This window comes from Sapajus apella, unplaced genomic scaffold (genome assembly GCF_009761245.1).
Source record: "Sapajus apella isolate SASKATOON/1434 unplaced genomic scaffold, GSC_monkey_1.0 scaffold8, whole genome shotgun sequence".
In the NCBI taxonomy this organism is placed as follows: Eukaryota; Metazoa; Chordata; class Mammalia; order Primates; family Cebidae; genus Sapajus; species Sapajus apella.
In genome coordinates, this window is record NW_022436948.1 from 6,088,855 (window position 1) to 6,112,974 (window position 24,120).

Sequence of the window (24,120 nt, forward strand, 5' to 3'; positions counted from 1 at the left end):
TACGTGTGTATACATATATGTACACACACAAACACACATATCTGTTGACTGCCTGAAAGTCTATGAACCTTTATTCCCTAGAGCCTCATCTTGGTGACATTTGTATGCCACTTTTTTTTAAGACGAATTCTTGTTCTGTCACCCAGGCTGGAGTGTGGTGGAGCAATCTCAGCCCACTGCAACCTCCACCTCATGGGTACTGGTGATTCTCCCATTTCAACCTCCCAGGCAGCTGGGACTACAGACACCCGCCACCACACCTGACTAATTTTTGTATTTTTAGTAGAGACGGGATTTCACCATGTTGGCCAGGCTGGTCTTGACCTCAAGTGATCCACCCACCTCAGCCTCCCAAAGTGCTGGGATTACAGGCATGAGCCACCGTGCCCAACCTTATACCATTCTTGAAAAGACTTTCATTTCTAAATAAGTCCTACACATCAGCCCAAATCCTGCTTTGACCCGGTGGACCATTTTCACATCAGCAGAGTGGAGTTAGCACCAGCGTCTCTCCCACCCCCTATTTATTGACCCCCAAATGATTCCAGAATGACTCAGGGCTTCATGAAAGATAACCTTCCTATAGATGTGCACTCACCTTTGCACACCAATTTTCAGCCTGGAAACACTGTTATTCTGGGACATTTCCTTAGAATGTAAGCTTCATGAGGACAGGGGTCTTTTCTTTTGTTTTCTTACATTCCCAAACTCAATTTTGTTCCCTGGTGCCTGGAACAAGTCCTGGCACAGAGCAGCGAGCTCAAGAGGTCTTGCTGGGTGAAGGCCTGAGGGTCAGTCTCACCCAATCCCAAGTGTCCCAGAAATGCCACAAACATGATCTGTACGTTGACATTTTCTCATCAATTAGTCGCCCAGGAAGCATGAAGGACAGGATGAGGGCGAAGGCTCCCAGGCCAGACGCCCAGGTTCAGATTCCCCTCCTGCCAGGATACTCGGGTGACCTCCTGTGTCCAATGACAGTCGTAGTAACCCTGGCTTAGAGGGGCTGGGAGGGCTGGCTGCGTTCACGGGTAAAGGAAGGGTGCTGGCACAGACCAAGCCTTGCACGTGGGTCTGCAGCTGCTACAGCACTACTGCCCAGCATCGTGACAATGTCTATCTTCATAGTCTTTAATGGTGGTTAAATCCACCCTTTTTCTTGCTTAATACTCATTTTTTATGAAGATGAGTGTTTTCGTCAATATTTTGCACCCCTCCTAGCTCCAGCATTTAAGGTTTACATAGATAGGCTCAGTACTCAAAACACCTTATTCTTCTGATCTGTCTCGTCATCTATGATCTCTCTTTCCTGTGTATTTCTGCTTTCTTATGCGTGTGTGGGCGTCAATTTAGCTCTTGTCCTACCTCAGGACTTCTTCAGTGTGTTCTTTTCTCTCCCGTTCAGGCTCCCAAGAAACATTTGCAAAATGGGATTATCCGCGGCTACCAAATAGGTTACCGAGAGTACAGCACTGGGGGTAACTTCCAGTTCAACATTATCAGCGTCGACACCAGCGGGGACAGCGAGGTTTACACCCTGGACAACCTGAATAAGTTCACCCAGTACGGCCTGGTGGTGCAGGCCTGCAACCGGGCCGGCACGGGGCCTTCTTCTCAGGAAATCATCACCACCACTCTCGAGGATGGTAGGTTTGGCCAGGCCCTGGTCCCTCGTGGCTTTCCCTCTGCAAAGGTTCCCTCGTGGGCTCCCTCGGGGTTCCCCCGACCTCGCCCCCCAGGCCCCCGCTGACTTTGCAGTGACCTGCAGCGCCTGGGGTCTCGGTGGGAAAGCCTCCCCTCGTGACGTCGCCCACCCTGGGCAGGGCTGATTGCAAAGCCACCAAGTCCCTCCCTGTTCAGAATCTTCCTCATTCATTCCAGGTACAAGGATTGGGCTTTTCTGGAGTGAAACCAAGGCTCTACCTATGACTGCAGAAGTCTGACGAGAATGCAGAAATGCTATTTGCTAAAAAATTTCTCCCAAATGTTAAGAAGGTGGTTTGGTTTTGTTTTTTTGTTTTGTTTTTTAATGATTGCTTTCCATTTTCAAGCGTTCTGAGCACAGAGAAAAGGAATTTTCAGATCGCACAGTGATCGATCGCCCCCTAGCGGCCCCGATGAATTAATTCGCCCTCCCACCATAACACTGAGAAGACAGAAGCTCAAATTTCCAGTAGTGCTTGAAAATAAAGACAGAACCCTGATGTCCAGAGAACAGTGTTTTAGGCAGAAAGATAAGACATGGGGTTATTTGTAGCAATAGTGGTAGTTTTGAAGGCATCAAGCTGACACTGCATTTACCTCTTGTGCAGTTAGCTATTTGATCATAGATTTCAGGAGGCAAATATGACCTGCTCCTGTAATATCTGACAATTTTTGCAAGGAGAGGAGTCTTTAATGAATTGCAACTTGAACACAGGAATTGTCTATCTTTATGGTCTTTAATAGTCGTTAAATATGCCCTTGTTTTGCTTAATACTCATTTTTTATGAAGATGAGTGTTTCAGTCAATATTTTGCACCCCCTCCTAGCTCTAGTATTTAAGATTTACATAGATAGACTCAGTACTCAAAATAGTTTAAATATTCTTCTGACCTGACTCCTCGTCTATGACCTCTCTTCCCTCTGAGGAAAGGGATGAGGATGAAGCAGAGGAAATCTGTGATTATATTTCTGCTTTTTAGTACTTTACAATAGTCGAGCTTCAAATGTGTATGCCAGATATTACACAGAGGCATCGTACTCTATAAAGTAAATACAACTTAAAGAAGTAACTTGCAAGGATAAGGGGAAGATAAATCAGGCAAACAATAATCTTCTCAGGCATCAAAATTAAGAAGTGTACACAAGTCAAGTCCTAACAACTGCCCTAAAAGTAAAGAAGCTAAGTTGGAAAGAGAGACCATGGAACCATGAGAACGTATGCATTGACTCATTATATTTTATGGAGTTATAATATTTATACAGAGAAATGATCTTTGTTATTATTTTTCATTTGGGGGCTGAGTGCAACTTGTCTTGCTTGCACAGTGAAGTATTAAAATCTATTGCTCTTTCAGTATTGCTTTGCTAATAAACCACCCACAGTTACTACAGATTCTAATTATTTGATTTCAGTGCCCAGTTACCCCCCGGAAAATGTCCAAGCCATAGCAACATCACCAGAAAGCATATCAATATCCTGGTCCACACTTTCTAAGGAAGCCTTGAATGGAATTCTCCAGGGGTTCAGAGTCATTTACTGGGCCAACCTAATGGATGGAGGTAAGATGATTAAACTGGAACTTTGAGTTTGCCTCCAGAGAACGCATGATGGAATTTGCAGACCCCTCCTAACAAGGGGCTGAGGACATAGCAAGCATGTCTTTATCAATGGGCACTCTCCCCTTTTCTGTCATCTCTCATCCAACATTTGAACAGGTCTCTCTGTTTAAAACATCACACACCTTCTACACCCAATTTGAAGCCTATGGGGGGTGGGGGGCACTTGGGAAATGTTGACATGGATGTATTTTCCTAATTATGAGTGTCTATGTCAAGGTTCTGCAGGCAGCAACACCAAGACCTCTGTCTCTATCTAGAGCATTCTGTGTGATATGTATCCTAAAATGTTGGCCTCTTCCTATTTCCCAGATAAAACTGGATGGGGAAGCATTAGCATTCCTGTAGCTGTACTGTAAGTGGATGGAGGAAGAGTCCCCAGGCACACGAGGGGAGCTCTTAGGAGGGGCCAGGAAGTGCACAGCCCTCCCCTTTTGGTTTTGTCACGGTTTCTCTTTCTCCTCTTCCTTCCCCTTCTCCTCCTCCCTCTTTTCCTTGTTCTTTATCATGTTTGTGTGTGTGTGTGTGCGCGCGTTGCAGGTTGTAGGACAGATTTTCCTGTTCTTTTAGGGCAAGACTTTGAATAAGTGACTTTCTCAAGTGGCCATAAGATTGGCGCCACAAGTTTCTGGAAGCGACACCTCAGTGTCTTTGCCCTCAGGCTGCGAGTGGTGCCCACCAGGCTGAGCCTGGCTGCATGAGTGTGCTGGGGGCAGAGCGAGGCTGCAGCCCCAGCAGGAAAGACCTCCAGGAGTCTGCTAACTATCTCTGTCCCAAGCCTAGGAGGCCCACACCTGCCTCCTCCCCTGCCCTCCATTTCCAGCCCTTTCCTGTGCCTTCTGCCCCTGGACAGTGCCTCCCCTTGTGGTTGGGGCTTCTTATCTTTATTTGAGACAAGGTTTCCCTCTTTTTGCCCAGGCTGGAGTGCAGTGGCATTATCTCAGCTCACTGCAACCTCCGCCTCCGGGGCTCAAGCAATTCTTCTGCCTCAGCTTCCCAAGTGGCTGAGATTATAGGCATGCACCACCACACCTGGCTAATTTTCAGTATTTTTTAGTAGAGATGGGGTTTCCCCACGTTGGCCAGGATGGCCTTGAACTCCTGGCCTCAAGTGATCTGCCTGCCTCGACCCCGCAAAGTGCCAGGATTACAGGTGTGAACCACCTTGCCCAGCCTGGGGCTTCTTTTAACCCTTCCAACTGGGTGTGATCCCTGATGAGTGCTTACCTCCAATTTTGGGCAAATGCAGCCAAGGGCCCATCCCTTCCCTGCTCAGGACCACCTGGATCTGTTCTACCAAGCAGGCTCCTGTTCCCATGCAGGTAAACACAGGGTACCCCAGGTGGCAGGAGCCTCCACAGTTTGTGCAGCAATAAAAGCAAGAAGACACAGGAGCAGCAGAAGCATTGCTGAGTAAGCGGGTGCAAGCCTTTGAGCCTTAGCTCTGCATGTCCCTAATTGGATGTGTTTCTCAGGACTGAGGCCAGACCTGGTGCCTTCGATGTCATACGTAGTACCTGGAGCAGTACCCAGCCATGGGAGGCGATCTGGAAAGACCCCCTTGGTCCTGCAGCAGACACATTCGCTGAACACCTGCTTGGCACTGAGCTCATGGAAAACACCAAGCTTGCTGGATCTGTCCCTGTCAAGGTTCTAGACCAGGGACTGAGGGAGATGTTAATGAATTCGGAACCACAGACCCAAGAAGGGACAGCCCCACAGAAGGGCAGATCTCAGTAGATGATTCTGTCACACCTTCCCTCTCCCACCCAAAGACCAGCTTTTAAAACACCACAGAGTACAGAACAACAAAAATTTGCAAAAGTTTTCTAATTTTATTGACAAAATACCATAGGATATCATTACATATTTTTGTTCTGATTTCTGCTCCTCATATTGAGTGGTTGAAATTAACACCCTAAACATTCTTCTTCGATAGTTAGTGTTATGCTGAGATTGTCTCTTCCATTGTCTTGTTGGAAGTATTTCCAGAATCCAGTGGTGACTTCACATGACCACATCACCCATATTTTCTAAGATCACTCACGTTTGCTGACATTTCTGCTGGCATCTTCCGTCTAAAATGAGAGTCCTTCATACCTTTAAAGCTTTGAAAACTTGGATATTCAAAAACACAGTTCTTTAAATAAAGAAATGCTTGGGCGTGCAAACAGCTTTCTAAAGATACCTTCACTCGTGGCATTAAAATCAAAGTGATGAGATTAATGTACAGTGTAGAAGTTCTGCACTTAATTTCCAAAAGATAAGCAAGAAACCTTCAGAAACACAGACCTGCCTGTGAAAGGTCGCTCTTCCTGCCACCCGAGAGATATCCTCTACGACGCAGATCCGTTCACGGGGGTACTGGACCCTCTTGCGCAAACTCCTCAGACTGTGGCCTCCAGGGCTGTCTGGATTCCCACAAGCATTGAGCAGGGAGTGACTGTGTAAAACCACATCTGGAGCAGACATCACAGTCACACTCCACACACACAAACACTCATCACAACATACAACACATAACCTGCACCATGCAACACATATGCCACATACCCCCCCACACCACACCAAAGCACACACACACCACACATGCACACACCACACATACAGCACACGCCACAGCACACATGTACCCCACACTTACACGCACTCATATACACCACATACCACACCCCCAGACACGTCACACATACACCACACCACATACCCCACATACACATGCAGACACACACCACACATATGCACACCCCACATATAGCACACAACACACAACACATACACACCACACATACCACATACATATACCACACCTACAGACACATCCCACATACACCACACACCACATCACACACACCCCACATACACCGCACACACACCATACACATACGCACATCCCACACTCACCATATACCACACCACACACCACACACCACACCACACACACCCCACATACACCAACACATGACACACACGCACACCTCACATACACCACATACCACACCACACCCATACACACATCCCACACTCACAACATACCACACCACACACACCACACATACACATAAATACAACACATACACCACACATATGAAACATACCACTCACATCACACATACAGACACCCCACATATACCACACACCACACCACACACACCCTACATATGCCACACACCACACCACATACACATGCACACATACACCACACCACACACATACCACATACACCACACACACCCCACATATACCACTCACCACACACCACACGCACACCACTCCACACCACACAACACGTGTACTGCACCCCATGCTACTCACAACACATGCCACATCACACACCGCACACATCCACCATACTCACACATACCACATACACCATGCACATCACATACCACAAGAACCACACACACACAACACACATTCACAAAGACTGAGAGAGGCAAATATTGGTACTACTGTTGTAATTAGCAATGACCCCAATACTTTCAAAAAAAAGCCCAAGAAAGAATTCTATTGTTAATGTGATCAGATGAAATAAAATATTTTGGTGAATTTTCTGATCTTTTTTTTCATGATCAGAAAATCTAATTATTAAGGCCTGACAGAAACAGTTTATTTGAGACTGCTAGCAAAATTGTATCCTTTGAAAAGTTACCGTTTTCCTCTGAATTGTTGCTACCTTCCATCTCATCTGCCTTTCTTCACTACAAAAATGGTAAATTCTGAAAGGAAGCAACAGTTAGGTCCCAACTGGAGTGTGTGGGCAGCTGGGGGTTGCTTCAGAAGATATTCCCACACTATTTTGTTTTCTGCCTTAAAACCCTTTGATAACGAGGCAGGATATAAATAAATACACAAAACTATTTTGTTTAAAACAAAGTTTGTGATAGAAAAAAATCTGATATCTAAATTTATTTTATATATCTTTTAAATTATGTTTCACTCATGACCTCAACTGAACAATACACTTTAGTTACTGTGTGTGTGTGTGTGTGTGTGTGTGTGTGTGTATTAAACAGCCCTATAGGGGCATGAAAGTTAGACTATAGAAATTCATGTTTAAAAAGAAAAAGAGCTAAAAGGAATGGCAAACTAAACACTCAGTTTTGTGTCTGGCTTTCTTTTATTTTCATCCTTTTCTTTTTATTTCTTCCTTATCTGCCAGTCACCCAGTATCTGAAAATACCCTTCCATCAGTGTTTACATGTAAATGTTCTGGCAGAAAGAATCAACTCTGGCTCAGGTAGTTTTAGAAATCTCTGGGAACAATTTGGAATTGGGGTTTTGACTGCCATCGTGTTCATGGTTCCTGATAAATTAGTTAATCAAAATGACTTGAACTTCCAAATGAGTAAACATCCAAATGTTAATTCTAATCAGCATAGTAACCATTAGCATTTTTAATCATTTTTAAGTGTTTGCTCTTTTAAGATCAGAGGCCAGGTTGCCCTTCTCCCTCTTCACCAGGCTCCTCCTCCTCATTCTGTCTGATTCAAGAGTAGCATGGCTGGAGGGCTACATTCTCCCACACTGTGACACGATCCTACTTTCTCTGTGAGGCAGACACCCTGTGCTCTTGGGAAAAACAGACCTTCATCAGAGTCTCATACCCAGTTCCCAGCACCCTGCCCTGACCAGCCCCTCCCCTCAGCTGTCTTATTATTAATTTTGTTCATATATATGTGTAGGGGGGTGTGTGTGTGTGTATTTGACACGGTGAAGTTTCTAAATCTGCAAAGATCTTAATGAGTTCTACATTTAAAGTTTGTCCATTAACATTTGGACTTTTAATTAATTTGTTTAAAGACAGGGTCTGGCTCTGTCCTTGAGGCTACAGTGCAGTGGCGCAATCAGGGCTCACTGCAGCCTCCAGCTCCTGGGCACCCGCAATCCTCCCAAGTAGCTGGGACCGCAGGCATGGGCCACCATGTCTGGTTACATTTGGGTTTTTTATCCGAATCTAAAAGACTTATATTAAATATATTCAGGAAAAGGAAAATAATTGAATGTGGAAAGACCATACCTTCAGAGATGAAAATTTCCAATCCATCTGGAGCAACCAAATATTGATATTTTGACTGCATGGTGACCACACACATGAGCAGACATTTTTCTTATTCTCGTAAACCCTCTGTTGAGATTTCCAAATTGTAACCTCTAACAGCTGGCACCCTGCTGCCTTTTTAGAAGACAGGAGTCCAAAGGCATGTCTTCGGGCCATCCTTCTCACCCTGCTCCCTCCTCAGCAAAGCCCCAGCCTACAGAACTGTCTGCTTCTGGTGGCCCCAGGCCTTCGGCTCCCACTGGGACCTGGACTGTGAGTGCCACATGGAGCCTCTTTACTCCTCTTCTTGCAACTCCCAGAAGGCACAGGGGCTCTCTGGCATGTGAAGGACAGGCTCAGCCATCCCATGCTGTATTTGCCATTCTTCTTTAATGCTGTATCCATTCCACATTGATCCTTTGGGTACCAAAAAAAAAAAAGTTGAACAAAAGGCATTCCACAGTCATCATAATCACAAAATACGTGGCTATGCATTTGTGAATTCTGTGCAATATCGAGGACACACAAGAGAAAATAAAAACCACAAACAGGAAGGAAAAGCCAGGCAGGTGAAAAGCAAAAGCCCGTTTACTGCGACCAACCCGACAGCTCGTGGGTGCCTCCATTTTCAGTCCACTTTCTGCGTTTTCCCAGAGCGACCGAGGAGAGCAGCTCAGATCCACAGCCCATGTCCTCAGCCGCTGTGCTGAGCTCCTTGAACCTCTCTGTCCCTTGAATTCCTTGTCTGTAAAATGAATGGGCTGCAAAAGTCATTGAATGACACTGCTGGTTGCATAAGTTACTATCTGTACTTAGGATAGCATAGTGCAGGCATGAAGGCGGGCATCCACGCCACGTCCACTCCCTGTACGGAGGCAAGGGACGGTGAGAGGGACTGGCAAGCAGCTGGGATTGCTCTCCAAATGTAGCCAAAGCAGATCTGTTCAACAAGGGACTCCCGGACCTGCTGGTCTCTTGGGGCAACCGGCCTGCTCTGGGTACCGACAGGCCACTGACAGCCCCTTCCCCAAGGGGAACAGTTCTCAGGCCCTTCTCACGCTCTGAAGGTGACTCATTTCAAAAGCCATCAGCCGAACACCATGGAAGTACTTAGCACATCACTTATAAGTTTTCTCAAATTGCCGTGTATAATATGCCAGAGATGACAGTGCATAGTGTTCCACCTGTGAATATTATTAGTGGATCCCACTCCTGAAAGTGAAGCATTTTTAGCTGACACCAAGTTTCTGACACATGGGCATGTCACTTTAGGATTGAAGCTGCAAGGAGTTCACTCCAGGTAAAAAGAGGGATTTGCTGAGCCACTCAGTTTAGCTCAGGTGTATTTTTTTTTTTCAATTTAAATATGTTGTCTTTTCAGCTTATTAAGGTATAATCGACAAATAAAAATTGTATATATTTCAGGCATGCAGCTTATTTGGACATTTGTATCCAATGTGAAATGCTCGCCACAATCAATCTAATTCACAGCATGTCCACCTTCCCACATAGTTGCCACTTTCTTCCCCTACCCCCAAATGATACGAAGTTTCAGTTATGCAAGATGAATAGGTTCTGGAGATCTAATGTACAAAGTGGTGACCATAGTTAAAAATACTGTCTTATAAACTTGAAACTTGCTAAAGAGGGTAGATCAGATATTTGAGATGAAGTTAGGTGCTTTAAAATACATGTATGTTAAAGTAGAGTTTGTTTAAAATAAAAATAAAACCCCTCAGCCTGCAGAAGCTTCCTAGCAAATAGTTAGCAGTGGAGCTGTAGAGTGTGTGGTGTGGTGCCTGTGTGTGGTCCTAAGGGTGCTGCTGTGGGGTGCAGGGGACATTGCTCATCAGCACCTGCTGAAGGCTGAATGGCAGCCCTGGTGCTGGCCTTGGGTTGGTAACACTTAACTTGGAGCGAATTGCTTTGTTTTCCAGACTAATGTTGTGCCTCGTGTTCTGGAGTAGTTTGGTGTGAATGATCCTTTCCGAAGGGCCACATGGCACCATGAGCTCAAAGGATGACTGTGCATAGTCCCTTTGAGGAATTCCAGCGTCCAGATGATAGCTGGATGGGTGATGGCATGGCACAGGGACAGTCGTGGGAATGGTGCGGAAAAACACGCAGAAATGGGCTCAGTAGTGGAATTTTGTTTTCTTTCCCTTGTCCTCCAGAGCTGGGTGAGATTAAAAACATCACCACCACACAGCCTTCCCTGGAGCTGGACGGGCTGGAAAAGTACACCAACTACAGCATCCAGGTGTTGGCCTTCACCCGCGCAGGAGATGGGGTCAGGAGTGAGCAGATCTTCACCCGGACCAAAGAGGATGGTGAGAAACGGGTGGGCGGTGGGTCCCAGCAATTGCTGGAAGGGCTGGGTCAGGGACAGCTCACTTGCCTGAGCCTATAGTTCATCAGGCTATTCTCAGGGAAAACCTTTGCTATCCTCCCAAAATATCCCAGTGCAATTCAGAGCGTTAATTTTCTCTCTCGCCTTTGCTTGATGTATCTAATCCATTGCTTCTTCTTCCTCTATATTTTTTCTTCTTTCTTTTTTTGTTTTATTTTTTGGCCAAGTATTATTGTAAATAGAAATTTGTTTTATCCTGGAGCTGTAATAATTGCCATACCTGTTTTGTATCTTGTTAGAATAATTTTAGTGGCTCTTCAGCTATTTGTGTAAGCTCTGATTAAATCTGTCCTTCCACTTCTTGAAAATTATGTACAGGCTAAAGTTCTATTATTCTTTGCCAGCTGAATCACTTTAGAATAAGTCCTTAATTTGAGAACTTCATGTCGATTTTTTTAAATTCTTACAAGAATTCATGGTGATTTAGTAAAAATTTAAATTACTGCTCATTTTGTTCTACAACAATAATTCTTGCTGTTCCTTAAAGTTTCTATTTGGTTGTGTGACTATTACCCAAATCTACAAAAACCATACAACAAAGATTCTGCATTATTTTAAGGGAAACTCTGAGGGGCCTTATCCATGCCTGTTTAAGGAACAGATAAGCTCCGATGAATACCACAGTGGTCATGAGAAAAGTAGCCTCCACCTTAATAAAGGAAGGAACAACTGATGTGAAATTGACACTCATGTAGAACCTTCCCAAAATATTCCAGCACAGAAGTATATGTTGAGATGAGACGTTGGTAGACCTAAATGCTGTGCTGGATTGGCTCTGTAACTTTTGTCTCCTTGCCAGGACTCTGTCCCCCAGACAGTATAGGGATGGTAGAGCTGCTAGCGATTGCTGATCGCCTCCCATGTATGGGCAGGTTTGAGGTCTGTGCCATCTCTCCCGCTACTAGAGAATCAAAAATGCTACTATTCCATCCCATATCTGTTCTGATAGAAGCAAGGAAGACCTGCTCAGAGGCCACAATGGGCTCTTCTCTTCAGCCTTTCTGCCCCGACCACAACTCCCTGCTGTTTTGAGCCTGCCATCTTCTACCTCACTCTCTGCTGTCAACTTGACAAGCCAGGCCTTGCTCCCCGAGCAGCCCCAGGCATCCACCCTCACCTGGTGCTTTTGCTGCCTCTGCAGCCCTTCTCATATTATAATGTCTACACCCAAACTAATCCTCATTTGCTTTAGTTTTTTCTAAAATGCACAGGTAGTTCTTCTGGGGAATGTGCAGGAGTCAGTCAGTTCTGCTCTAAGAAATTGGATTATTTAGGGAAATCTATGATTCAAATGTAATGCCATTAGGAAGTCACACATCAATAGAGACATCTAGAAAGCTAAGTCCTGAGTGAAGACAGCCATAATTTAACTTTTTTAAATGTAATAGACAAAGAGCTGTGCCAGTGCTGGCTCTGTCACCTGCTGCCCGTCGGACTTTGGGCACCTCACCTACACTTCTCTGAACTGGATTGTCCTCATGAACAACCTGCTGTAGCAATCAGACTGCACAGAACCAATGTATGAGGACTAAAGTGATATCTGAAAACACCTGCTTGCCACAGAGTGGGTTGCTTCCTGATGCTCAATATTTGATTATTTGCCCTCTACCCTTTCAGAGCAGGGATGAAATATTCTTTTTTACGTTGCTAGGCAATAATGCAAATGTCACTGGAATAATTATTTAAAGAGCAAACTGATCAGCCACAAGATGTTTTACATCTGCATTCTTAGAAGAATGTACAGAATTCCAGTAAGAAGGGAAGGCACTTGACAGATCCTTATTAACTCACAAGTTTACATCAATTTTAAATTTGTCTTCTAGTTTTAAGAATCGTAGAGTTCTCTCTCAAAACTTGACCCCAAAGCTCAAGGTCTACTTTGTCTATCAGTTATGCTTTGCTTTTGTCTCCAGTGCTGATAGTATATAGAGCTGGGATTGACTGTGGAAAACTCTGCCTTGGGAGCCCCAGTTACCCCAAGGAGGACACCATGGATCCCACTTTGCTGGTGGTACAGGACAGGGACTATGCAGAACGGAGTGTCAATATTTCTTTAGGATAAGTCTGCGTTTCAAAAAGTGGAGTGGTGGATCACTTGAGGCCAGAAGTTCGAGACCAGTCTGGCCAACATGGTGAAACAGTCTCTACTAAAAATGCAAAATGAGCCAGGTGTGGTGGTGGGCACCTCTAATCCCAGCTACTCAGGAGGCTGAAGCAGGAGAATCACTTGAACCCAGGAGGCAGAGGCTGCAGTGAGCTGAGATCATACCACTGTACTCCAGCCTGGGTGACAGGGCAAGACTCTGTCTCTGGGGGGAACAAAAAGGTGGAGTGGAGATTGGGCAGAAGAAGAGGAAAAACTAGCATAATATGAGTTTATCTCCCAGATTCACATGTAAAATTCTATAGTTTAGAAATGATGAAGAATTGTGCCAACCACTTTTTCAAAGACTCAACACCTAATATAATTAGACATTTCATCAGTTTACGGAATTAAATATAATTATATTTGTCTGATTGGAAGAAGGAACAAAGGCCAATTGTCAGAGAACAAATGCCTAGTCGAATAGACTACAGATCCTATTTATATGTCAATGAGAAAGATTCGTAATTTTGAAGTTTGGATTACACTTGCAATTTCAATTAAATTGCGTAAAGTACAGATAGATTTCCAGTAAAATAATAATTTCCAACATTTATTCAGTTCTTTCTCAATGAGACACTAGTTTAGGCACACGTTGAAGTTTTAGTGTTTATCAATGTTCTTGCAAGCAAAGCAAGATGAATACATTAACAGTGAGCACCCGATTCAGTTGGTCTCTGCCAGACACACGTCCTGCACCAGTCTTCCTAGTCTAAGGAGCCTGGAGGCTTAAATTGTGTTGTTAGGTCACTGGTCACACTAAAAAAAGAAACTTAACCACTCATAAAGGCAAAAATTTACTTGCAATAGAAATGTTTATTTAGAGAATAAGCCTGTGCTTTAAGTAGATTCCCAGCCTCTATCTAAAGATTCTTGGGCTCACAGACATATTCACAGGTCCATGGACATGTTCTCCTGTCTGCAGTCATAATCTCAAGGCCACAGACATAGTCTCTTATCCGTAACTATAGTCTCAGGTGCATGGACACATTCTCATGTCTGTGGTCAGAGTCTCAAGGCCATGGATATGGTGTTTTATCCATAAACATAATCTCAGGTGCATGGACATATTTTTGGGGTCTGTGACAACTGCTCACAGTCCACATTCTCTTTCCAGGACTGCTCAGTCAGTGAGAACTCGTACCCCTATTATTGCTGCAGAAACACAAGGATGACTTGGTGATCTGGCTTTCTGTTTTTGAGCACAAGAACAGCTAATTCTGACTTCTAAAACAGTTGTGAAATCCTAATGCCATTTTATTTGCCAATACTATAATCTGAGCAAAGCCATAAGAAAAGAGAACACAAACAAAATGCAATCTATTAATCTTCCAATTGCTATTTTCACTCTGCAGGCAAAAGCTACTTTCAGCCTTGATCCCTTTACACAAGAGTAAGCTTTGCATATGTGTAAATAGAGATAGTTAAGTTCAAATATTTACTGAACACATCACTAATGCATATAACCCTGAAAGCACATGGAGAGGGCCAGCAGCAGGTGTCCTATGTAATCTCTGCTCCCTCCCCACCGTCAATTAACAATCTCACTGGGAGGAGAGCTGAAAGTAGAGCTAAGGGGATCCAAACAAATAAGCTGACATTTGGATACTTCCAAATCCTCTGACCAACCATACCTGAAGCTGTACATATTTTTGAAGACATGGATAGTGTGTGCCTGCGCACGTGTGCTGGGGTGATGATGCTGCCACGCCTCGGTCCACCTGAAAGGGGGTAGATTGCATGTTGTATTTGCATAGCCACCAGCAGCGCTCCCCCTCAGTAGACACTGGGAAGTACTGCCAATCAACACTGCGTAGGATTTGGGGCTCTACAGCCTATGACAGTGTGCCCTGTGCAGTAGCAGGTATGCCAGCAACACAACAGCCAAGATGTCCCAGAAGAGATTCTACCAAGTGGCTTTCCAAACTCCTTCTGCTGCAGTAGTTCTCAAAGTAGGTTCTTATATAACCCAAGCGTTCTTGGGTGGTACCCAGTGGTACCACCATCTCAGAGGTACCCAGTGGTAAGCAAGAGGCCCAGTGGGATCTTCTCTTTCTGATCCCTGCCTCAAGAGCCACCCCACTCCCATTTGTGTTATGTGCTGGGTTTCTACATGATGTTTAGGTTAAAGGATCAATGAAACATTTAAAGAATGTTTGAAAACTCCTGCTCTATTAAGAAGAAAGTCTAAAAATACCAGCATCTTGTGGACATAGGAAGAGAAAGGGGACATGTGTACATTGCTTGGTGAGATGACAACTGTGAACGTGACATGCTCCTCCAGGAACATAGCACCTGCACTGCATGGAGAGGCCACTGAAGAGTTGTGGGGGTCTCAGAAGGATCTGCCTACCATGGTGTACCACATGTGTACCTGAATGTGTGTGCGTGCACATGTGCGTGCATACACACACACACACACACACATCTGCCTGTGGCTGTTTACTAAGACCAGAAAAATGGTGGTGAAAAAAATGAAGCTGACTGCAGTGTCTGTGTAGTGTTTAGTCAGACTTTTGTCTGATATTCATACTTCAAACCAAGGCAATACTGTTTCAGAAAAATGATGTTAAGATATGTTACTGGAAGACTTACCCACATGCATTTATTATCTGTGCTGTGGAACAGATTGCTATGACCTTACTACCTTAAAACAACACAAATATATTATCTCATGATTTCCAAGGGTCAGGCATCCAGGTCTGGTTGAGCTGAGTCTTCTGCTCAGGGTCCCACAGGTGAATCAAGGTATGGGCTGCAGCTGTGCCCTCATCTGAGGTCAGAGCCTCCTGAGCTCATGGGTTATGGATGGAATCATTTTTCCTGGTTGTGGACTTGAGTCACCAGCTTCCAGAGGCTGCCTGTTACTCCCTTTCACACCCCTGCAGAATGGCAGCTTCCTCCTTCAAGGCCAGTAGGAAAGCCTTACACGGCTTCCAATTCCTCTGACGTCTTCTGTCTCTGACCTCCATCTCCTCTTCGAAGGGACACATCTGATTAAACCTAGCCCACTGGGAAACTTTCATTTTCATTAACTGAAAGTCAAGTGATTGGGACCTCAATGATACCTGCACAAGCCCTTCACCTTTGCCACATGGCACCACCTTCCCATGGGAAGGATCTGTCCATCATAATAACAGGTGCCACCCCCATTCAAGGGGAAGAAACCACCCAGGCACATACACTAGATGACAAGGATCTTAGGGACCATTGTAGAATCCTGCCTACCACACAGACGCAAATGAAGTTATTTTTCAACTCTTGGAAAATCAGTATTGAGGATCTGGTATGTTCCAGACATTGGCCCAGGAACTAAAGATGCAGAGAAACAGGATGGCCATGCCGGGGTTTGCAAGCTAGTGGGGGAGACAGATGTTGATAGATCATTCCTGAGTGGATTGTGTCAAGTGCAGTGATGAAGAGTCTTGAGAGAGACACGGAGGCCCTGACCTGACCTAGGCTGGTGATCAGGGAAGACTTCCTGGAGGAAATGACACATACTAGAACATCAGAGATGAGTAAGAGTCGCCAGGAAGAAGGCAGAGGGTGGGGTAAAAGTCCAGACAGGGGCATCCCAAGGCCCTGGACCATCACACCCCAAGGGCTCAGGGTGGGAGAAGCAGACCACGTTCAGGTGCCCAGCACTGCAGAGCACCATCGAGTCAGGCAGAGAGTCCAACCACTGCCCGGTCATGTCCATGTGGACCTCCAAAGGGCTCGTCAAGTGACAGTGGGAAGAGAACTCCAGTTTCTTGTTCTGGCCACTGAGAAGATGGCAGGGCCCTTTCCTGAGACGGGGCAGGAAGAGTGCAGGTTTGGATAGAAGACGCTGAGTCCTTCTGTGACTACGTCGGCCTGACTGAGGTGCCTGTGTGACACCTGGTAGAGACATCTCAGGCAACTGGACACATGAGACACAGGAGCCTCTGCAGCTCAGAAGGGAGGTCCGGGCAAATTGGAGGAATGCAGAAGAGAATTCTCTGAAGGCCACATTCTTTACTGCAATCAATTAAACCTGCATGCAGGACTGCTCTCTGCAGAGCCCAGGAATTCATGAAATCTTCCCAAGCTTGTCTTGACCTCTAAAGAAAAACTCCTTACCAAAATGGAATGTGATAATTAAGAATGTTTCAAGAAAATACATCCCAGACAGATGTAGGCCATCTTTTACTACATCCTTCTGCAACGCTCCGTGTCTGGTGTTTGTAATTCACCATTGAATCACAAAGTACAGCTCGTATCACTTAGTGACATATAATCTAAGGACATAAGGATGGTTATTAGACATGATAGCTAGAATTTATTTCGTACTTACTGTATATAGAACCATAAACAAATCATTTACATGAATTATCTCTTATAATTCAACAGTAAAAACAGAAGCCAGGCCGGGTGTGGTGGCTCATGCCTGTAATCCCAGCACTTTGGGAGGCTGAGCTGGGTGAATCACGAGGTCAGGAGTTTGAGACCAGCCTGATCAACTTGGTAAAACCCCTTCTCTACTAAAAATACAAAAAAAAAAAAAAATAGCTTGGTGTCATGGCAGTTGCCTGTAATCCCAGCTACTAGGGAGGCTGAGGCAGAGGAATCCCTGGAACCTGGGAGGCGGAGGTTGCATTGAGCCGAGATCGAGGCACTAGACTGCAGCCCGGGTGACAGAGCAAGACTCTGTCTCAAAAAAAAAAAAAAAAATGAAAACAGAAGCCAGCACACTTATTGTTCCAGATTTAACTGAGGGAACTGAAGATTATTAGAGAAGTCGATCAACTTGCCCAGGACATGAAGCTAAGTGGCAGGGCCACATGAAACCAGCAGGCTCCAGGGCCCACACCTTTAAGCTTTATGATATTGTCCAAACCAGAACTAAAACTTTCAAGTCCTAGCTCTGAAAGGATTAGCTCAGTCATCCAGAAAACTTTTCCAAAATGCCTTGTTCATCACATTTTCTACGTTGTTGTTTTATTGTACAAAGTTCTAACAACCATACATGGAAAGAATGTGTAAGATAGATCACAAACCCACGTAGGAAGGGCCAGCTGTGAGTTTACATAGTGCAGTAAAAGCTCCTTGATCGGCTGGGTGTAGTTGCTCATGCCTGTAATCCCAGCACTCTGGGAGGCCAAGGCGGGCAGATCACCTAAGGTCGGGAGTTTGAGATCAGCCTGACAAACATGGAGAAATCCCATCTCTACTAAAAGTATAAAATTAGCTGGGCATGGTGGCGCATGCCTGTAATCCCAACTACTCAGGAGGCTGAGGCAGGAGAATCATTTGAGCTCGGGAGGCAAAGGTTGTGGTGAGCTAAGATCACGCCACTGCACTCCAGCCTGGGCAACAAGAACAAAACTCTGATTTAAAAAAAAAAAAAAAAAAAAAAACCTTGATTGGCTGTGACACAGGCATGCTATGCTCATGGAAATAATGAATTAAAGCAAGGAATCACCAAACTTTACAGCGGCCAAGAAGTATCTTAAATGTTGCATTTTAACTTAAAACATGTAAATATGTATTTATCCCCTAATCACTCTCTAATCACATGACTCAGGATCACTTCTTTAAGTTTTGGGTGAAAAGATTGGCGTTCTGTGCCATCTGTTATTCCCTGAACTGTATTTATTGTGTAGCATCTGCATTTTTCAACTGGTGTCTCTATCAGACGAGTAAGACAGCATGTGACCGTTTACCAACAACGTGTTTGCAAATTGGGACATAGCCACATGCCGCATTCTTCTCAGTGGTCCTGACTTTTATACGTTCTGAAAAGAACGTATAAAATATTCTAATTTTCCATAGTCAGGAAGGGATATTGCAAGTGATTTTATTGTTGTGGCCACTGTGAATTCTTATTGTTGCTTTCTGCAATTAAGCCCAAGTGTTGATAAAGAAAAACTTGCTGTGTGGGGGTGAGGGGGGTTGGGGAACATTGTATCTTTTCAACAATCACATAAATCCTGGCTACCATATCTAAAAGACAGATTAACAAGAGAAAAGCATAGCAAATGTGTTTATCAAGCATAGGTGACCCTTCCTTCCTTCCTTCCTTCCTTCCTTCCTTTTCTTTTTTATCCTTCGTTCCTTTTTCTTCCCTTCTCCTTTCCCTCCTTCTTTCCTTTCTTCATTTTTTCTTCCCTCTTTCCTTTCTTCCTTGCTTCCCTCCTTCCTTCCTTTTGTTCTTCCCTCACTCTTTTCTTTCTCTTTTAATTTCTTTGTAACTTACTTCTAAGGAAGCCTTTCCAAAGCAGTCCCTTTAATCATCATAAAAGCAGCTTTCTCTTGCACTTGAATTTCATTGCTTCACATAGTGAATTAACTTACAATATTACCCATGACAAGTACAATTGTCACAAACAGGTTGGGAACAAACACGACCAACCCCTCTTCAGCAGTCACTCAACTGGTTGGTGCTGAACTACTGGGACTCCTCAAGAAGCTGGCCAGCAGGAGTGCTCAGTGTGGTGAACACCAACCAGGGGCTTTGCTTTATGGAAGAGAGTGAGAGTGTTGACTAAACGGGGGCATCTGCTAGGATTAAAATCCCGAGGAAAGGTTCACTCTGCCCTTGGTTGGTGTCCAGGAGAAGCCCTCGTGGCTCTGAACCAGGTTGTGGATTTCTTAGACATTGCCCTTACCTGATAGAGGTTTGTTCTCAAGGGATTTCTTAATCCAGGGTCTATCATTTATGTGTGTTACCTTTTCTAGACCTTCCCCTGTCAGCAAGACTTCCCAAAAATAGATTACCAAGATTTTTTATTTTCAGATGGTGATTCTGTCCAACCCAAGTTTGTTCTCACCAGAGCTCTTGGTGTCATTATGCAGACTTAGGAGAGTCAAGGTGGCAATTGTGAGATGCACATTCAACTCCTAAACTAGGTACTGAGCAGGTGCATTGCCATTAAAGCAGTAAAAGACTCATGGATGACTCCAGGAGCTCACAAGGGACTTATATTGGTTTGAATTTCAATTCCTCCATCAGTGTGGTTGCCATCCATGTGGACACTAAGACCAGTGAGGAACAAAGCAAGAGCTCTGATGCCTTCCTCACCGGCACCTCTGACATCATGGCATCTTCTGTGTCTTGGCCATCTCACCCCCATTCACCTCTCCAACCTGCAAAATAAAAGAACAAGAGGAGTGGAACATGCCTTCAGTCTCACTCCCAAATCATGCTTAATATTGCCACCATCATGTTCTGCTTTCTTAGCTGGTTTACAGAGGAGAGTTTGTCTTACATGGATATTGTGAATCTTTAACACAATAATCCCTATTCATCAACAATATTTCCATATCTCTCCTGAGCCCAAAGTACTGCCATTACAAAGTGCCTGGGGTGAGGGAGAGTGGGGTCTCTGATGGCTGAGGTGGTTCATCCTCATGCTTCTCAAATTCAGGATCCAAAAGGTTCATCCCCAATATGTTCAAAGCCAAAAACTACAGTAGAAATAGGACTGATCCAGAAGTTAATTTTCCAGCAATACAGAGGCAGGAAGTCGCCCGAGGCTGAAATGGGCTGGGAAGGCTCCCCAGGAGAACAGGGACTAGAGCTGACATTATTATGCCTAGAGCTACACAGAACCAGAGACTCCAATGTTAAGAATTTATGTACTGTCTATGAGTTCCGGAGGCCAGAAGTCCAAAATCAAGGTGTCTGCAGGGCTGCTTCTCTCTGAGAGCTTTGAGACAAGCATCTTTTCTCCTTGGCTTATAGACCCTCTTCTCCCTGTGTCTTCACATCGTCTTCCCTCTGTACATGTCTGTCTCTGTGTCCAAATTGGCCCTTTTTATAAGGACACTATAGTACCTGGATTAGGGACCACCCTCACAAACTCATTTCAACTGGATTACCTCCGTAATGACCCTACCTTCAATTAATGTGTCCTTCTGAGGTCCTGGGGCTTAGGACTTCAAGTATGCATTTGGGGGGACACAGTGGAACCCACAATACTGATCCTCGAGGAGCTGACCAGCGAGCGTGGAGTGGGGTCATGTTGGGAAGCGTGGGCCCGCGTGCCCGAGTCGAGGCCCCACCTTGTGACTAAACGAACGGCTCTTCCAGTTCCAGGTCCTCCCGCGGGCGTGAAGGCAGCGGCGGCCTCAGCCTCCATGGTCTTTGTGTCCTGGCTTCCCCCTCTCAAGCTGAACGGCATCATCCGAAAGTACACTGTATTCTGCTCCCACCCCTATCCCACAGTAAGTTGGTAAATAACCACGTGCCTTTCAAGCGTCTGCCAGGGACGAGCTGCAGGTGCTCGTGTCGGACAGTGTCATTCCCTTGTTTCCCACCTACTTGGGCCTTTCCAGTGGTTTTGTTTTGCCTCTGCTGTCTCCACATACAAAGCAAAGTCCTCATTTACACCTCATTTGAAAATACGCTCCTGAGTCCTTACAGGGGGGACAAGTGTCTGGAATTATTGTTTATTTGGTGAGTTCCCACTAAACTGCCAGCAGCCTGATCAAAATCAAAACCCAGAGGCCTTAATTGTCCCTTAATTGATAGTCAGTCGACAACACCTATTGATTTTACTGTTGGACTCATCATGACATGCACTTCATGCCTCCCCTCCCTCCCTCCTGCCTTCCCTCCCTCCCTCCTGCCTTCCCTCCCACTCCATCCCTCCCTTCTTTCCCTCCTCCATCTCACACTGGGGAAAAAATAGCAGGCAAAACCCTATTGTGCTAGAAATGAGGCACTTTAATGGCGATCTATTGCCCTTACGGTTACAGCAATCAGCCTGGTTCGTTGTGAAGGAACTAAAAGTTATTTACTATTTCAAAGTTTGGTTTTTGTTATGGTTCATATTATTATTGATGAACAATCATTACAAAATTAGACTGCTTCTGAGACCACACCAAAACATATCAAAGAGGGAAATTGTTTTAAAAAGGAAACATTAAAATGACCCACCAAAACTGATGGTGTCTTCATAGAAACATTAGGGCATTTTCTGCGGCAGGTGCTGTGTCTCTTCCATCTTCGTATCTCCAGCTCCCAGCTTAGAACCTGACACAGGCAGCCATTCCCTAAGTGTTTGCAGAGAGCATACACAAACTGGTTTTGTATCTTTCGTGGTAAAATACACATACCATACAACTTACCATCTTAACCACTTTGATGATCCAGTTCAGCAGTGTTAAATACCTTCGCATTGTTGTGAAGTCATCACTACCATCCATCGACAGAACTCTACGAAACTGAAACTCTGCCCCGTTAAACACTAATTCCCCATCCTCCCTCCCGCCAACCCCTGGCAACCACCATTCTGCTTTCTGTCTCTGGATTTGACACCTCTAGAGACCTCACATACGTGGAATGATACAGCATTTGTCCTTAATGACTGGCTCCTTTCACTTGAATGGTATCCTCAAGGTTCATCCATGTTGTAGCATGCGATGGAATCTCTTTCCTTTTTAGGCTGAAAAATATTCCCGAACAAATTTATGAATTAATCTTTTAATCAAAGTGATATGTTTCCCAAGCCCAGAGCTCACGGGACCCCTGAGGCCTGGTGTGCTCCAGCAGTGAGTGTGAGCTAGAGGGTGCTTGGGCTTGCCTGGCTCATGCAGGTCCATCTGACTGCTGAAAAATCAAGGTGTGTGCTCTGCTGCTTATGCACTGATAGCAGTACCTCTGCCTTTGAAGTCAATATGTAAATGTAAAATGGTGACAGGTGGCCAGATGCAGTGGCTCATGCCTGTAATCCCAGGACTTTGGAAGGCCGAGGCGGGCAGATCACGAGTTCAGGAGTTCGAGACCACCCTGGCCAACATGATAAAACCCCAAAACTACTAAAGATACAAAAAAAAAAATTGGCTGGGCATGGTGGTGTGCTCCTGTAATCCCAGCTACTCAGGAGGCTGAGGCAGGAGAATTGCTTGAACCCAGGAGGCGGAGGTTGCAGTGAGCTGAGATCATGCCATTACACTCCAGCCTTGGTAACAAGAACAAAACTCCGTCTCAAAAAAAAAAAAAAAAAAAGAAAAAGGGTGAGCGTTAAGCTCCAGAATGTTTTTATGGGCACCTTATATGGTTTTAAATATCCTGTTAATTCTCACTTGCTGAATCCAACCATCAAAGCCCAGAGACGCAGAGCAGCGTAGATGCTGGAAAAAAAAAAAGCTAAGCCCTTGTGCCCTCGACTCAGAGTGGAAATTCTTCGAGGAACTCCCTGCCCAGTGTGGCTTCTGATTTTCTCCTTAGCACTGACATGTCCCCATATTCACCAAAGAGAGACAAAAATTATTGCCAAGGTAAAGCATGCTCATTTTCCACTAGAACTTGAATCTCATCTTTGTTCGTATTCACTCATTCATTCATTGATCTCTTTGCTATAGGGTTCATGTTTGCTGTTTTGACTCTAGCAGGCTAGAAAGCGCCTCGCAAGGTGCAGAGGACACCGGCAGCTTCCTCTTGTTTTGTCTTCTCAGTCGAATCCTTATCTCTAAAAATCCCTACCTGGCTTATTTGAAATGAATCCTTAGTGACTGATGCTTACTGAGAAAGCCCCCATTTGTGGATGGTGCAGGCCACATCTGGCTCTGTCCTCCCACCCTAAGAATTACATACAATAAAAAAGGAAGAAAAAACATCCTGTCCTGAAAACAAAGTCAAACAGGTGTTAGATGGGGTAGAAACACATTTCTCAGCGATTTCTCCTGTTTCTTCACACACAGAACAGTGGGATTTGACCTGCCCAGGACCATAACAACACACTATCAAAAGGGACAGTATTGAGGGCCAGGCATAGTGGCTCACACCTGTGATCCCAGCACTTTGGGAAGCCACAGCTGGAGGATCACTTGAGGCTGAGAGTTGGAGACCAGCCTGGCCAACATGGTGAAACTCCATCTCTACCAAAACTACAAATATTAGCCAGGCATGGCGGCACACACCTGTAATCCCAGGTGCTTAGGAGGAGGCTGCAGCAGGAGAATCTCTTGAACCCAGTAGACAGAGGTGGCAGTGAGTCAAGATGGCACCACTGCACTCCAGCCTGGGTGACAGAGCAAGACTCTGTCTCCAAAAAAAAGGGACAGTAATGAGAGCAAATGAACCAGAAAAGGTGGGAAATAACAGCTGAGACACTTTGTCAGGGTATCTCCGTGTTGCCTTTTGGCCATATTATAAAGCCTAGAGACATAGGAATGTGACAGTTGCAGATGCCTGTGTTCTTCCAGCAATAATACCTACAAGTGTCGTGACGCGGTCCC

The 24,120-nt window shown here is 45.0% G+C and overlaps 1 protein-coding gene across 1 annotated transcript in view; it reads left to right on the forward strand.

Moving 5' to 3' along the window:
* DSCAM (DS cell adhesion molecule) overlaps window positions 1-24,120 on the forward strand; it is a 644,712-nt gene that overhangs the window by 533,731 nt on the left and 86,861 nt on the right. Inside the window, exons 17-20 of the mRNA XM_032277238.1 lie at window positions 1,406-1,646; window positions 3,118-3,264; window positions 10,537-10,692; window positions 20,969-21,102. Of these exons, the coding sequence (XP_032133129.1) occupies window positions 1,406-1,646; window positions 3,118-3,264; window positions 10,537-10,692; window positions 20,969-21,102 (678 nt within the window). The remainder of the gene's footprint in view (window positions 1-1,405; window positions 1,647-3,117; window positions 3,265-10,536; window positions 10,693-20,968; window positions 21,103-24,120) is intronic.